Source organism: Papilio xuthus, unplaced genomic scaffold (genome assembly GCF_000836235.2).
Source record: "Papilio xuthus unplaced genomic scaffold, Pxut_1.1 DF825928.1, whole genome shotgun sequence".
Classification (NCBI taxonomy): Eukaryota; Metazoa; Arthropoda; class Insecta; order Lepidoptera; family Papilionidae; genus Papilio; species Papilio xuthus.
This window is the reverse complement of record NW_013532721.1, coordinates 8,584,373-8,599,513: the sequence shown is the minus strand read 5'-3', so window position 1 is coordinate 8,599,513 and position 15,141 is coordinate 8,584,373. Positions and strand designations below refer to the sequence as shown.

Below are 15,141 nucleotides of genomic sequence, written 5' to 3'. Positions count from 1 at the left end.
CCTCACTTGCTAAGACGTGGTTTGTTCCACTGAAGCTGTGGTGCAGCCACCGCGATGTCTTAAACGTTCTTACTAAATATTTTCAGCAGCTATACGCTGTTTGCTTTAATACGTCGAGATAATTACACTTTTAAAGTAAAATATTTTTTATATACTATCAGATTATAAGATTTAAGTGAATTCTCGAGTGTGTACTTTGTGTTACTTGAACGTTATAAATATGTTATACTAAAAAAAACAAAATGATGATGACGTCTGCTTGCTGTACGTAATTGACAGATATTTTAACACAAAAGTTTCTTTTTTATGCTTAAATAAATAATCATTATCAAGCACTTATATTCATCGTCCCGGGAGCCATTTCAAGGGACAATATTTATTTTACTGGGGAGAGGCTGTGACAGCATTCTTTAAAGAAAATTCGTTAACGCCCGCTTCGCCACTCGGTCTGAATTTCGATTAGAAAAAGACAAAGAGGCGATTGTAAAGAGTCGGGCTCGCAAATGCTGGCTGGAAGTGGGAATCAATTAAAAAGAACCATCGATTCTCGTCGAGCGATAGCGTCTGTCAAGAGTAAGTGAAAATGGCTGCCTGATAAGATTGTACGTCGGCGTCGCGGAACTCCGGACCTATCGCTCGCCCTCTGTGTGCACACTTTTTTAATTATTTCTGCTCTTTGTTACTTTCCTTTAATCTTTGATAAATGGTTCTTAAACGTGGTAAGAGAATTAACAATGAAGAAAAATTCTAGCGCAAAAGAAAGCCTCGACGTATACATTCAAGCAAATAATATACAAAGTAAATAAACGATGTATTATTTACTTTAATTAATAATAAATGCATGATTAGAATACATATATCATGTATAAGCAAATCAATTTAGGCTATCAGCATAACATAGATATATTAAAAATGTAAAGTCATTGTTCCGTAGTGGACAGATACAGTGTCAAAATCCTCATCAGAGATTCATTGTGTGACATCATAGACATTGAAAAACACTTGAAGTAAAAATTATATTTTATAGTATTTCTCTTCGGTATAAAAAGCTACATCTAAAATAGACAATTTGAACGATACGAAACAAGCGAAAAATTTAAAATGTTCAAGTAGAAAATACTAGGATTCTTTATACATCTATGTACATACGTATCTTTAAGAACGAGTTTTATATTTAGTCAAGTTATTGTTACTTACCTTCTTTTTGTTATTCGGTTAAAAGTAATAATCTAACAGGTACAGGCAGGTTCAGAATTAAAAATACGGTAATGCTGTAATTTTATAACTAATTTATTTATTTTTATTTACAATGACAAGATCGCACAATAATCTGTACATTTATAAAGTAATGTAAACATAAATAGCTTAGTTATATCTCTTATCTTAATAAAAGATATGTCTTGTTACTAACATATTACTTTTAGGTAACATAACAAATGACGTAATCATAAGGTAACATATTGCTTGCTTGAGAAGTCATAGTTACCTTGTCGTGCATTAATTTGTTTACAATAATATTTACATTTAATTTAACAAGCGTGAGGATCAGGCCTAGTTAAATTACATTAATATTACACAAGTATGAAACTGAATGAACTACTATCTTTACATAAAATGTTAAATAAACATTTAAATTAAATTAAAAGGTTAAACGTCTGCTGACATTTCAAAAGTTTTCGCATTTTGGCACATATATTACAAGGGAAGTTATAAAGTTTATGCAAAGCGGTATCGCGATGAGTAAAGCAATAAATATATAACTATATGTAGGATGTTATGTACTGGTGACGTCACTGAGCTCAGCCTCGGTGATGTCGAAAGTCATGTTGGTTTTATTGAAATCGATGAACGTTATAACAATAATTTCTAAAACTATTGCAATCTACACGCAGACCAAAACATACTAATATTAGTAGAATTCATCTGATAGAATTTTAATAACTTAATTTTTATAAATGTAATAAATGTTATTTGTTCTGTTATATTTTATTCTATAATAAGTTTACTAAATACTTATTACAATATAAACAAAGCCGAATTTAGAATTATTACATCTGTTTAAATAATCTAAAAATCATTTTAAATGTTTCTTGGAAACTCATTAAATTTATCTTATGTCTGAATATGTCAATAAGATTTTATAATGATATGTAATTTTTATCAAATATTTTTCTTTATTTAACAGAATAAAAAATATTGTAATTACTATTTTGAAAATAAAACATATCTTTATTACAAATTAGTTTATCTAACTAAACACCATTACCTTATAGAAATCAGACTAGAAAATCGATTTGTACCAATAGTATTACAACGAAGTAGGTGTTTCTCCAGCATCGGTGGTCACCCGTTCCTAAAACAATAACATAAATACATATTAGCTCCACAAATTTCACCTTTAAAATAACAAGGAATTATGCAACCAAAAAGTAAAACTTTAAATATATTTTGTTCTTTTTTTAATTATTAATAAAACAATTAATATTGTCACTGCGACAAAAGGGAATGAACTTATTCTCCAAATAATATAAAATGTTGTCAAAATAACTGGCAAGCTTAATGACTAAACGCAAAGAAATAAAAAATGAGGAAAATAACAGAATTAACTATGCTGTATGTTATGAATGAGTTATGTCATGTCATTCTTTGTAAAATATTATCCCGCAAGTTGCGCAAAATACGCGCGGTATATTTTCTGTTCTTGGAATAAAAGGAAATAGGATGCAATTTTATTTTCAGTTATCACCGACACCAAAAAAACATTATTAATTATTGTTTTTTCATCAAGACCAACGATGCGTGAGAAACATTCTTTCTATTAATGTTTTTAAGTTTTTACGAGAAATTCGCGTAAAAACAGTCAATAATGAAGTCGGCGAAAATGAAGTATGGAGTTTATTGTGACAAATGACACTCAAATAATATACAAATACTCGATTCATTGTATAAGTTACGTGATACTTTTAATGTTAACGATAAGAAATGCTGGATTACATAGAAAATATGCGGCAGATTATTTGATTTATTATACAAAAAATAATCGTTATTTATTTACGACTCGAGCTGTTTTCACGTTCTTTGGTTTATATTAAATTATTCGGCTATTCAAATATTTTTGCTGCTTGAGAACTGTAAGAATTGATTGTGCGCGGTCTGTTTTGAATATTTATGAGGTCTAAGTGTGTATGCGAACTCCTTGAATGTTTAATCTGTATTTGGATGTTCGCGGAAAGAGACCCGCCCGCTCTAAACATATCACTACAAATAATGGAACTTCTAAACACTTCGGGCTACAATCACGCAATATACAGATGGTTATTATGACTCAATAAGGAACTTTCTAGTAAAATAAAATAAATAGATCTATGTAACCCTAAATTAAATTCAAATACTAACAGTAGGTGCAGAATGATCAATTTAAGAAGTCATGATATGTAATCAATTAATAAAGAGTAGAGTAATGAACAATATAAATAATTTAACTGTTAGCCTAGTATTCAAATTAACACAGCCTATTTGTAGCCGTTTAAATTTATATCCCAAAACAAAAAGCAAAACCGAGCTTAACGTATAAAACAAGAGACGGCGCTTCCAGAAAATTCTTTCAAGATTATCTCGATCCATTTGTGTGCAACATTCACACACATATATTTTTAAACACGCGAACGAAGACAACAACGTTAATAATGTAGTATACTGTTACAAGGACCGCAAAGCGGTAAGTTTCACGTTTTTTTTTTGTTATTTCCTACATTGCAAATGGATTTTTTAAACATAAATCTTCACTAAAGGTTATTTACTAAGTAACTATACATTACGATAAGGTTAATATGATACACTGACATTGAAAATATTGTGTGCCTAAATTTAACAAATCTTTATTCTACAAGGAGAAACAGGCCACTAAAAAAAGCACTTGAATCGACTAGAAATTCAGTTTTGTATTGATATTAGCCTGTACATTACACGTGGGTCTACATTAAAAACCTTTCAGAAAACATGCGCAACTTCGACTTGACAGGGACTTTAGTATTTCAACATGTGAGACCTCAGAGAGTCGTGATAGACTTTGGTCAATTTCTGGTCAGTGCATTATCAGTTTGGAGTGGGAAATATTTATGAGGCGTACCTGAGGCATGTTGGGGGTGCGGGGCGCGGTAGACGTGGTGCGCGGCGTCTCGCTCGGGCGCGCGGTCGAGCTGCGCGCGCACCACGCTCGGCCGCTCCGTCGCCTCTCTGTCGTGCTCTCGCACATGCTCGCGCTCGCGTTGAACCGCGCGGCTTACGTTCGCCCGCCTCACGCCTGCAACGCGCCGCATATCAAGTATGGACACATAAGTATTGCTTGCTTTGTCATGATAATCGTTGCACAAATGCATTTGCTTTGTTTAATAACCCATGAGTTGTTGGGTTATGAACAACATTTTTAATAGGATTTTTCCAATTCCATGTTAAAAATTGGAATAATACGGATTAATACTGGAATGATTAAAAACGAATAAATTTAAACTGTATAATTTAAAAGAATTTAAATAGACATATTGTTTTATTAAAGTAAAGATTTTGTTAAATAATTCCAAATGAAATATATTAAATGTTAGCAACAGAACATGTCTACGAGCGTTGGTTGCTAAGTCACTGCCAAGTAATTAGAAACAAGTTAAACTAGTTAACTGTTTTGCGATAGGACGACGTCGATCAGCGAACATTACACGAATGTAACTTTATACTACAACGACGAAAACAAAAACGTTATTAGAAATTTAAAGTAGTATACGTCAATTTTAAAAATCTTATGTAATGGAAAAACTTGAATGCCTTATAATATTTAGAATCTACTCTTACTGTGTACGTTTACCACCTACCTAACTTTCGACCACATCAGTTCACATCAAGTGAGATAGTGGAGAAGATAATCTTTGGGAAAAAACTTTGCTTTTCCCCGCGTTCAAGTAAAGGGTTAAAGTAAAAAAGCTAAGGGTCATCATAGCCTAGTATTAAAAAGTCTCTACCCCATAAATTACCCTAATAATTAAGCTGTCATATGCATTTATTTTTCAAAAGCAATTCGTAGTTTTTGAGATTAACGCATACAAATATTTACTGTAAAATATATTATAGATATAGATTTATAAAGTATTTGGCAAACAGGATGGTTCAGTTGATCTCTTGATAAATTGGCGTTGTGTTTGCGATAATGAAAAGTTGTAGCAAGAGGTATTTGAAAGCGCAATTTAATTGACATTTAGTAGCAAGTTTACTAATGCCGGCCGTCGAACCGGTTCTGTCCATTTGGAACGGTGCCCAAAGACGTAGAAAATCCTTGCTTGTGTGTTCCAGTAAACACATTTTCTCATTATCTTGTAAAATTTAGATTGAACTTTATTCGTATACGCTGCCATTTGATATTGTTAAAAATTTTACCTGTGATTGAAATAGGTTTTTTAATGTTTTTAACCTAACATGTTATGATAACTTGAAGTCATTTTTCATTCACACAAAAACACGTCCACTTTTTACACCATCGGGTATAAAATCTAATTAATGTCAAATTATGAAATATGATGAAATTTAATGCAATGACTAAAATAATATACAAAATGATTATGAAATAATGCTATGGAGAAATCAGTTAAAACATTAAGAAAATTGAAATAAAAATGATAATATAATATAGATCAAGACTTACTCTCTTTGTTAGCGGTGCTCTTCATTTCTGTTGCTTTAGGAGACGTTGACGGCATCGGGATTTCTGGTTATAAAAAATTAAGAATTAATTTTACATCTTTAGGAACACATTTTTACAGAAGAAAAGATGGGAGTGAAATTTCAAATGAAAGGCAAACAATTTATATCAGAAATAAGACAATCTAATTTTACTTTACTTCATTTATTGGTGCAATAACAAAATACAAAATTAGTTTCAGAAGACAAGTTGTGTTTGTGATTTTTTTTTAATTGAATACTTCTTTAAAAAAATTCCATTACGTTGAGTTGAATACGTACCATACAATCTAATGGATCCTTCAGTTTCTCCGAGAGAGTTTTTCGAAATGCAGCGATAGTTCCCAAAGTCTCCGGATTGAAGATTTCGAACTGTCAGCTTCATGTGAGCTCTAAAATTATACAAACTCACTTTAAACAATGTAACATACTCATAAAAACCATTATATATAATATATTTTTCTCTAAATAAATTATTGTGGTTAATGCCGGGAAATGTAAATTGATTTTTGGATAAAGCGACAAATAAATTCAATTGTCGGTGAGTGCGGTGCGCTGACGTCACTCGGGACAACAAATTGTTATGACGTATTGTATTAGCTACAATTTAGTTATTTTACCCATTTCAAACTCTATTGAACATTTAAATTTTCACACTCATATTAGAATTTTGAAAACGCAATATTATCTAGCTCATAGTTTATATTGTAATTTAATTTTAGAATGCATTAGTAAAAAGACTATCAAGTTAACGGTTCTATATATTTTGTCTATTCCGTTTTTAACTTAAAATATAGTAACATTTTAATACTATGAAGTTGAACAACTTCCAAATAAATCAGTCGCTTGAGTAAAAACGATTTTCACTTTTAGCAAAGGTGCTTTTTCATTTAGATTTATAGATGCGCGAGTTTTCAACCTGCTTTCTAATTATATAATTTTCCTCAGACAGATTTATTGTGGCAGCGTTATTCAATTTAACGTTCACCGTAAAGTTTCCCTTTCACGAGTGTTATTTCAATTTACGTAAATACTTGTAAATATCCGGAATCTATTTAAGCTGAAATTAATATTAAACAAATTAATGTCGCAATTTGAGTAGCATTAAGAACGTAACTAATGACATACTCAAAGGTTGCGTACTTCTTAATTACATCGTCTTACTCTCACCTGTATGAGTTCTCGTCAGTGGTGACGGCATATTTCTTAGTGGGCAGCACCATGACATTGTCATAAACCCAGTAGGAGATGGCGCGCGGGTGCGCCTCCGTGTGGCAATCGACGGTGACGTCAGTGCCTGCCGGTGCACCCACCAGTTGGTTCGGCACCCATATCATTGGAGAAACTATAATAATAAATGTTATTTATAATTGCAACTTATAGTGTACAGCATAATTGAAAGTGTTACTGCTTTTTCAACATTTGCACTTTGCAACTTTAGTTGCTGTTTAAAGTTAGTCGGTTAATCTTAGTTATTTAAAGTTTTGTGCGGCGATTATTTTCGTATCAATCTAGAGCAAGGGGACAGCGCGAGGGGACGGCTGCTGCAACTATAGCGAAGTGGGAAGCAATTTATAAACTTTCAATTATGATGGATAGTGGCGAAGTTTGCCGAGCGCGGCCGAGCGGCGCCGGCAATTTTTCACATAACGTTCAGATAATAAAATCCACGCTTTGAGAACGTAATTCACATTCCGCCAGTTTATGGTGGCAATTTTCACGAAGAATATTACTCCTACTGCGTGATTCGCCTTAATATTCTACGACGCTTTAAAATATTTATAAAGTTCTACGTTTTTTATGCGCTTATCGCGAATGGCTTCATTATAACGACCTCCTTAACTCAAGAAAATCTTAACTGTTATATATTTTATTGTTTTAATGCAATGAACACACTCCTTATTATTCCCCGAGGCGGGCGTTGATATTATTTTATTATGGACTGTTAAATTATCATTGTGTATTGTTTCGAGTTTCTGTAAAGTATATGCAATATTGCAAGAACTTAGCTGACTTAAGGTGGCTTGGCTTCTATCGTCATATAAATGTTTTAGGACACATTACGAAACAACACTTAAAGTATATTAAATATTGTAAAAAAGGGTTCTGTTTTTCTACTGCAAAAAAAAATTGAAAGAGAAAGAGATATTTGATGGAATGAAAACAAAATGACACCGCATCAGTGAGTGAGGCAGAGGTGATAGAACGCACGGCGCTGGAAACCAATAATGTGTGTTTATGCAGAGGTGTTAGATTAAAATGCAAATCCACGTGACCTAGTTGTGAGGTGCACAAAATTCAGAGGACCTAAATGAAAATGGTGCTTCATGAGATCCAATATCATAATGCGAGGTACATAACAGCTTATTTACGCTCCTGTGTATCGCTGTTTACGTTTAGTTAACGTTATTACTTAATTTTTATATTTATCCCTTTCTTTCTCAAATATAAAACCAACAATAGAAAATAAACATTTTTAAAACTCTACTCGTATGAAAGAAACGAGTCATCCACTCTAGTAAAAAGTTCTCTCCTTGGATTTCTATTCCTAAAGATGATGTAGTTTACTATTCGCGTAAAAATATCCGCTTCTAAATTAGGAATTCATCATCATTCATCTTTGAAATATGTGAGAATTTCACCACTCGACCGTTAATTATGACTCCAGATATTACATCAAGTGGACTATAAAACTGCAGGAGCTGAACACTAGCATTAAAATATTTTAAAGTTACAGTTTAAATGATCGGAAATCGAAACATTATTTAACTTTAAAAATGGCGTGACCGCTGGCCATTCGTTTACCTGACACTGAAGCGAACGTCGCATGTAAAATTAATAGAGGTCCATTTATTGTGTTTTAAATTTAAAAGTATTTAATAAATTTTTATCTACATTGTAAATATTGCTTTGTGGATGCTCTTGTGTTATTAGAGCATCAGATATTCCTGTTGCCTATAAAATATCAATATTAAAGCGATACAAGTTAATTAAAAGTAGATATCATCAAAAAATGGCAATAGAAAAGCGATCAATAGCATTGTCTGCAAGAGCAATCATCGCGGAGGCGTGCACCTTGCTAAAATATTATCTTTCAATTATCACTTGGCGGCCATCTTCCTTTCTATTTAGTCAGCTGCGCGCCGTAATAAGAATTGAAAATAAAGGGGGAAGTTAATTTTTTTTTCACAAAAAACTCGCTTTGTTACGTCTCAAAGAGTCCCGTATTAATTTTTGATACAACGACGTCCCTATAATTCTCTGCATTATCTGTAAATTATTTATGGAAAGAATTTTTGTTTCTTTTCGGTCGCTATCTCAAATTAGGTCTGCGGAGACAGTTGTTTGCAATTAGCGAATGGACTTTTAGTTATTATTTTCATTTCATAATTTAAATGGTGTAAAGTTATTTCGGCACCGCTTAAGATGGCCATTATCGTAACTATATTATATTGTACATTGTGGTATTGCTATGGGCGATATTTATGGTCCATGTCTCGGTGTTTTCATCCCCCGTTTACCACGATATCACATAAAAGTAAACTAAACATTTATCTACAAATGTTGTGAAAGTTACACTTGTGTTTACATAATAATATGTCGTGTATAGAATGATAAATAAATATAATAACATTGGAACCTCACATTCAACGTCTACGATGATCCTCTTAGAGACGGAAGGCGGCACCGCGTTGGTGGCGATGCAGAGATAGGCCCCCATCTCCGTGCGGCTGATACGTTGCAGGCTTAGGCTGTCCCCTTCGTACACCGTCACTAAACAAACGAGCAATGTATATCATTAGTAAAGTAATCCATTGAGACAAATATGACAGATTTGGATGATTCTATCGTTGTTATTCTTCAGACTATAACCGCAATGAAACATAGAAATTGCATTAACTTTAATATCGTCTACTTAAATAAATCAAATATTTGTTATTGATAATTCTTAATTTTTCAAGCGTAGGAGTACTCTTCAACGTGAAAATTAGTAAAATTTATTCTGAATGTTCTCGTCTGCTTTGATGATAAAAAATAAATACAACTAATGCTACATCAGGTTTTAGTATTTCTATTAAACATAACACGAAACGTATTCTCGTGAAAGTTCTAAAATGAGAATAAACGGCTGCATTAGTTAATATTCATTATATAAATATTAGTGTATTATTTCACAAAGTGCATATTGCTGTTGAATATACGAGTATTATCACTACGCAGCGTCATCCTCATAAAAATTATAAACTTTCAAAAAGGAAAATGTTACTGTCGTAGTTTTTAAACTTTAACCATTTTAATTTTGCAAAAATGTTAGTCATGGGAGATATTCACATCTCTTAAAAGTAATTTTTTTTTTAAATCTTCACTACCTTCACTGTTTATGGATAGGCTCGGAGATCCTAAGTGAGCGAGCAATGGTGTTACAAAGAATTTAAACTTTATTAAATACACGTGGTCACTTCCGATTTCGCTTCTTGGAATAAAAAAAAAAACTGATAGTAATCGATCTTTATCTAATCTATAGGTACATATCAATCCGTAATTGCTTTGCATTTAAATTTTATTCGGTTTAGTTTAGTTAAAATGAAATTCTAAAAATAATTTCAAATAAACTTAGCTTTAGAATATAAATATAGTATTTATTATTTTGATTTGAGTCAGAACTTTTTAACTACAATATAAATAATAATAATGGTTTAACTTTGTTTAAAATGAAAATGATATTAAATATGTTTGCACGCCGCTGAGTCGTGAATGATTTCACTTTAAATAACTAAATTTAGTTGATCATGAAATTCTCAATTAAAAATTTATATTTTTTTATTTTATTACTAAAGTTAGCTAAATTTATACGCTTATTCAGCTTTGTACGCAATGGCAAATTTTGGCCAAATCAGTACAGTTAATATGTGACTAATCACATGTTTGGTGTAGTGATTTGGCCAAAATCTAAATTTTAATTAACTTCAATGTATTTTGATAATGGTAGCAAAAACCAACTTTAAACGTTAACAAATTGCTCGCAGGTCAACTTGAATCTCTTTGTGAGAACTTTGAACAGCTGCAAGTGCTGTGTTCATGGTAGCGCGCGGCGGCGGCGGCCTTTTAACTTTTCTTTTGTTGCCAACTTAACTTTTCTCCGAGTGTCAACAACTGTAAAAAGGGTAAGCCGATCTGATCTGTGTTCTTTCTCTGACGTGATTGACTTGGTAATGCCACTGACTATTCTCTTGATATTTTTGTCAGAAGATAAATATTGCAGTTCTGAATAAAACAAATAATAATTGTCATTTAAAATGTTTCGAAGCATCCATCACGTTAATCTTTAACGGAAAAGGTGTTCATTACTTGAATAAATTATCACACAACAACCCATGGGAGAACCACAAAAGAGAAATGTCATTAAAATATAAAACGTTAAATTGTGTTTACGTTAACCAACCGTAACAATGCAATATTGTGTAAAGGGTTTTGTCAAAAATTAGAGAAAAGATGTTAATTCCCGGGGCTGGAGGCGACCCTCATAACTCTCAAATTTATTAGTATTCTCGCCGCATGTCGTACAATTTAACTTAAAAGTCGTAAAAAGTATAAATTCGTGGCACGTCCAGCGCGGGTCGCCGCCAGCGCCATCAAGTGGCCAAATGAGTTTGCCTGTGTTTACAATTACGGAACGTTCCGGGACCGCAAGAGAGCACAATGAATATAATGAGGGAACTCCGCCCCTCGAATATATTTAGCAATTACCGCGACTAACGACCGCTGGCTCTAGTTAGCGCTGCATTCCAAGCGTTCATTGTGACAAAAAACACGCACTCGAGTCCAGGTCGAGTGGACAACTATTTTTATGGAAGAGCGATGCCAAAAGTAACCAAGTGTACCCGATGATAAGTGACAATTTCAACAACCAGGAGTGTTGCGGTGGCATTAGCTCTTTTTTATCTGATTATAGAAACGAAGCCTAAAGTTCAGAGCTAACCGTAGTTAAATCACTAGATTTTATAGAAATGTGTTACTTTCGCTAGGTTGGCTGTGCACACAGCAGCCGCTGCCCGCGCGTGGATTGTTCCGACTCACTGAGTGCACAATAATATATGTTAAAGTATATCAAATGTGGTATTTACATTGTATTTAAATTTGAAATTATCTCCATATTTTGTTTATACTGATCTAATATTAAAGTCAGAGTGAGTGATATTGTAGTTAAATAATACATTTTACGTATGTTCATAAATGTCCTCCTAAATATATTTAGTGAATTTATATTTAATAAATGCATATTTAAAATATAGCAGAGGTGCGTAATCTAACGGATAACAATAACAACCTTATAAATAATCAGATAAGTCCAAACAAACATATTAAATTACTCTGTTTAAAGGCTGAAATCTCTCACCCTCACCGCTTTGGGGGCGGTCTGCGTGCCCCGCATTAAGGGCGCAAATAAAAAGCGTTTCGGCATTCTATTAATCCAAACAAAGGACACAACACGCGTCGGATTGAAAGCGAGAACAGTTTTCGACTCGACGCGTAATTAAAACATTGACGATGGACGTCCTTTGCAAATAATAACCGCGGCCGTCTCTGACACGTCCGCGGCGCCCCGAGTCCTAGCGGGTCACACACAATTAGCGTCAAGAGCTTATCCACGCGTTTGTTCCGATCTCGCAACGAAATCACTCTTTAAATTAAACTCAATTTTTGGGTCCTTCATTTGCTGCGAGAGGGCGCTTCGACGGATTAATTTACTGCCATCACTCAGGGATTCATACAATAATTATGTATGTTTGCCTAATTGTATTCTTAAGCCGCGCACACCGGCCGGTCTAGTGGTCTGTGGGAGCGTCGCGTTTAATTGCGAGCCATACCAACATGAGTAGCTCGGAACTAACACTTAAGTTTTTACATTAGCGCTCCGCCGCGCTACGCCGGGGGCAATTGAGCGCTTAAATGAGCTCCTCATTTTAAAACTACTTTACTTTATAAAACGAGGACTTCAATTCGTACCATTTTAGCTATGACAATAATAGTTACTTCTTATGTTAATATTATTAAAGATTGAACTTGAAAGGCCAATTGAAAATAGTAATTCACTTATACGAAGGTTACATAAGTATACTTAATCATTAACTCTACTTTCATAAGTTTTACTGGTTTGCCACAATTTTAGGGTGAATGAGGCTATTCACCCACCGTACCTTTCTTTCTCCTATCGACAGAGATGGGCTGCCCGTCTTCTCGACGCCACATGATCTTGGGCGTGGGGAAGCCGTCCGCCTTGCACACTAGGCTAATGTTCTGGTTTTCACGCACCGCCACCGCCGACTGTGTGCTCTCTTCGTCTAGAATGTTTGGTGGCACTGCAAGAATATAAAGAATTAGTTATTGTACTAAATATTCTATAAGAACCCATAGTTAGGTAAATATAGTCAGTCGTTTAACCTTAATTAATATAAAATTTGCGTCAACCGATAAACTATAATACAAGCGCAATGTAGTTTCATGACTGCGTAGTACTCATCGCGAGCATGAGATTTTTGATTGAAATAAAAATTAATAAATTAAAGCTAAAGTGGAAAAAGCGAGCACTTGCCGCTCAACTTCGAAAGCAATCAAATGGATATAAAAACATCTGCAACGTGCGAAGGTTCAAAGGCGACATGAAAAAAGCTTCATTTTATTTCCACTTAAAAGTTTGCGTCGAACTGCGGTCGTATAAAGTACTAAGTGCGATGCCGAATCGCCGCCGAGGGAGCCAACACGCGCCCCGAGCTGAGTATCCTGCAAGTCAACTGCGACTCGTACGAATCTAAAGCGTTTGTTGAAACTTTATAATACTTCATTCTCATAAACGTTAATCTATAATTTTATGACTAAGCAATTCTTTTGAACATTTTATCTGGTAATTATTTCTGAAGTGCTTAACAATTTATTAACTTTTTTAATGAAGTGGGCAAAGAAGTGTTTTATATAAGTCTGGGTTTGTTAGTTTAAGAAATTAAACGTTACATAAAGTAATATTAAAAAATTCCTACAACATGACACAAGCTATTAAGAGAAAGCAAATGAAAGTAAATTATTAAGATCGGTGAAATATCAAAGGCAAGTAATTAAAAGTTTTAACCCTGCTGAACACCGCACCCCCTACCCCTCCCCTACCCTCCCCATCGCATTGAATTCTGCGCAGTTATTAAGATTCCATTATCGAATATTTTTCTCAATATCTTATAGTAAGATTTATCGCCTACTTTAAAATTAATAATCTTTTTATTTATAGCAACATTTGGAATAAAGAAAAAGGCAAATGTATTCATGTATGGGATCTTAACAACATTATTAGTTTTATTGTAAAAGATTTTTGTGTTGACTGACCTACAACTTGCAGATATCCGACTTGGCTGATCATGGGGTTGGTGTTGACTTGACACATGTAGTAGCCGCGGTCCTCCTGTTGCACCTGGCTGACGTGCAGTAGCCACGTCATTGCGTTGTCGTGCGACACGCTGAAGCGCGCCAGTCGCGTTATCACGTGCCGGTGGATCGTCAGGATCATCTGACGGTCGATGTGGATCCACGCCACCTATGTCATACATTACATATCTTACTTATATTGTTATATATGCGAATATTGGATGGATGTCTGTGAGGAGATCTCCAGAACAGATGCGTGGATTATAACATACCCTGGAATAACACAAATTAATTATGTTTTCTTTATACCACGCTAACAGAGTTGCGAATAAAAAAGTCCGTTATTTCCTAGAGAGGGTGGAGACAGTGGGCCTGTCCTGATAGCTACTTGTCCAACAATGGAATAAGTCTTCGTAATACAGAGTGAGTATTTAAATAAATTTTGTTAATAACAATTTCGTCGATTAATAAATCAGCAAATTAGAATAAAACATTGAAGCTCGCTGAAGCTTAGGGCGTTATTTTAGCAAAGCAAACATTTACCTAGTCGTAACACTAATATTGCTTCCAATTTATGTTATTCAGCGGAATGAGCTAACCTTCAATATAAATTTGGTTCTAACTCTATCGGAAATTGAATTCCAACCACATACTCCGCTATCCCATTATGTGCCGGTTTACTTTCTCTTATTGATTTTGTGCTGGAATTGAATTTTCTATTCTTTAAACGTTATTTACAATTTCCTGTGAGCGTGTTCTGTTTATTGCATTTTGTGTTGTATTTATTAAATAAAGCGAGTGTGAACTCTACACTGTACAAATATATATATATTTCTTATCTATTATTAGTGTATGAAAATATGTTGCTTTACAAAATATTTATCCAAACTATAACACATAGAAATAATTATGGATCAATTCATAGGATCTAAAGTTAGCTGAATGGCAGACACTTATAGGACAATGCTAGAGAAAATAACCACAAGGAAATCTTGACGAACATGC

General features: G+C 33.8%; 1 protein-coding gene across 1 annotated transcript in view; it reads right to left on the bottom strand.

The window, feature by feature from the left end:
* Nucleotides 1-2,268: 2,268 nt before the first annotated feature.
* Nucleotides 2,269-15,141, bottom strand: part of LOC106125224 (lachesin) — a 32,158-nt gene continuing 19,285 nt past the window's right edge. The window contains exons 4-11 of the mRNA XM_013322333.1: nucleotides 14,098-14,305; nucleotides 12,924-13,085; nucleotides 9,370-9,498; nucleotides 6,895-7,069; nucleotides 6,007-6,116; nucleotides 5,690-5,752; nucleotides 4,130-4,303; nucleotides 2,269-2,353 (exon numbers count right to left, since the gene is read on the bottom strand). Of these exons, the coding sequence (XP_013177787.1) occupies nucleotides 2,277-2,353; nucleotides 4,130-4,303; nucleotides 5,690-5,752; nucleotides 6,007-6,116; nucleotides 6,895-7,069; nucleotides 9,370-9,498; nucleotides 12,924-13,085; nucleotides 14,098-14,305 (1,098 nt within the window). The 3' untranslated portion in view covers nucleotides 2,269-2,276. The remainder of the gene's footprint in view (nucleotides 2,354-4,129; nucleotides 4,304-5,689; nucleotides 5,753-6,006; nucleotides 6,117-6,894; nucleotides 7,070-9,369; nucleotides 9,499-12,923; nucleotides 13,086-14,097; nucleotides 14,306-15,141) is intronic.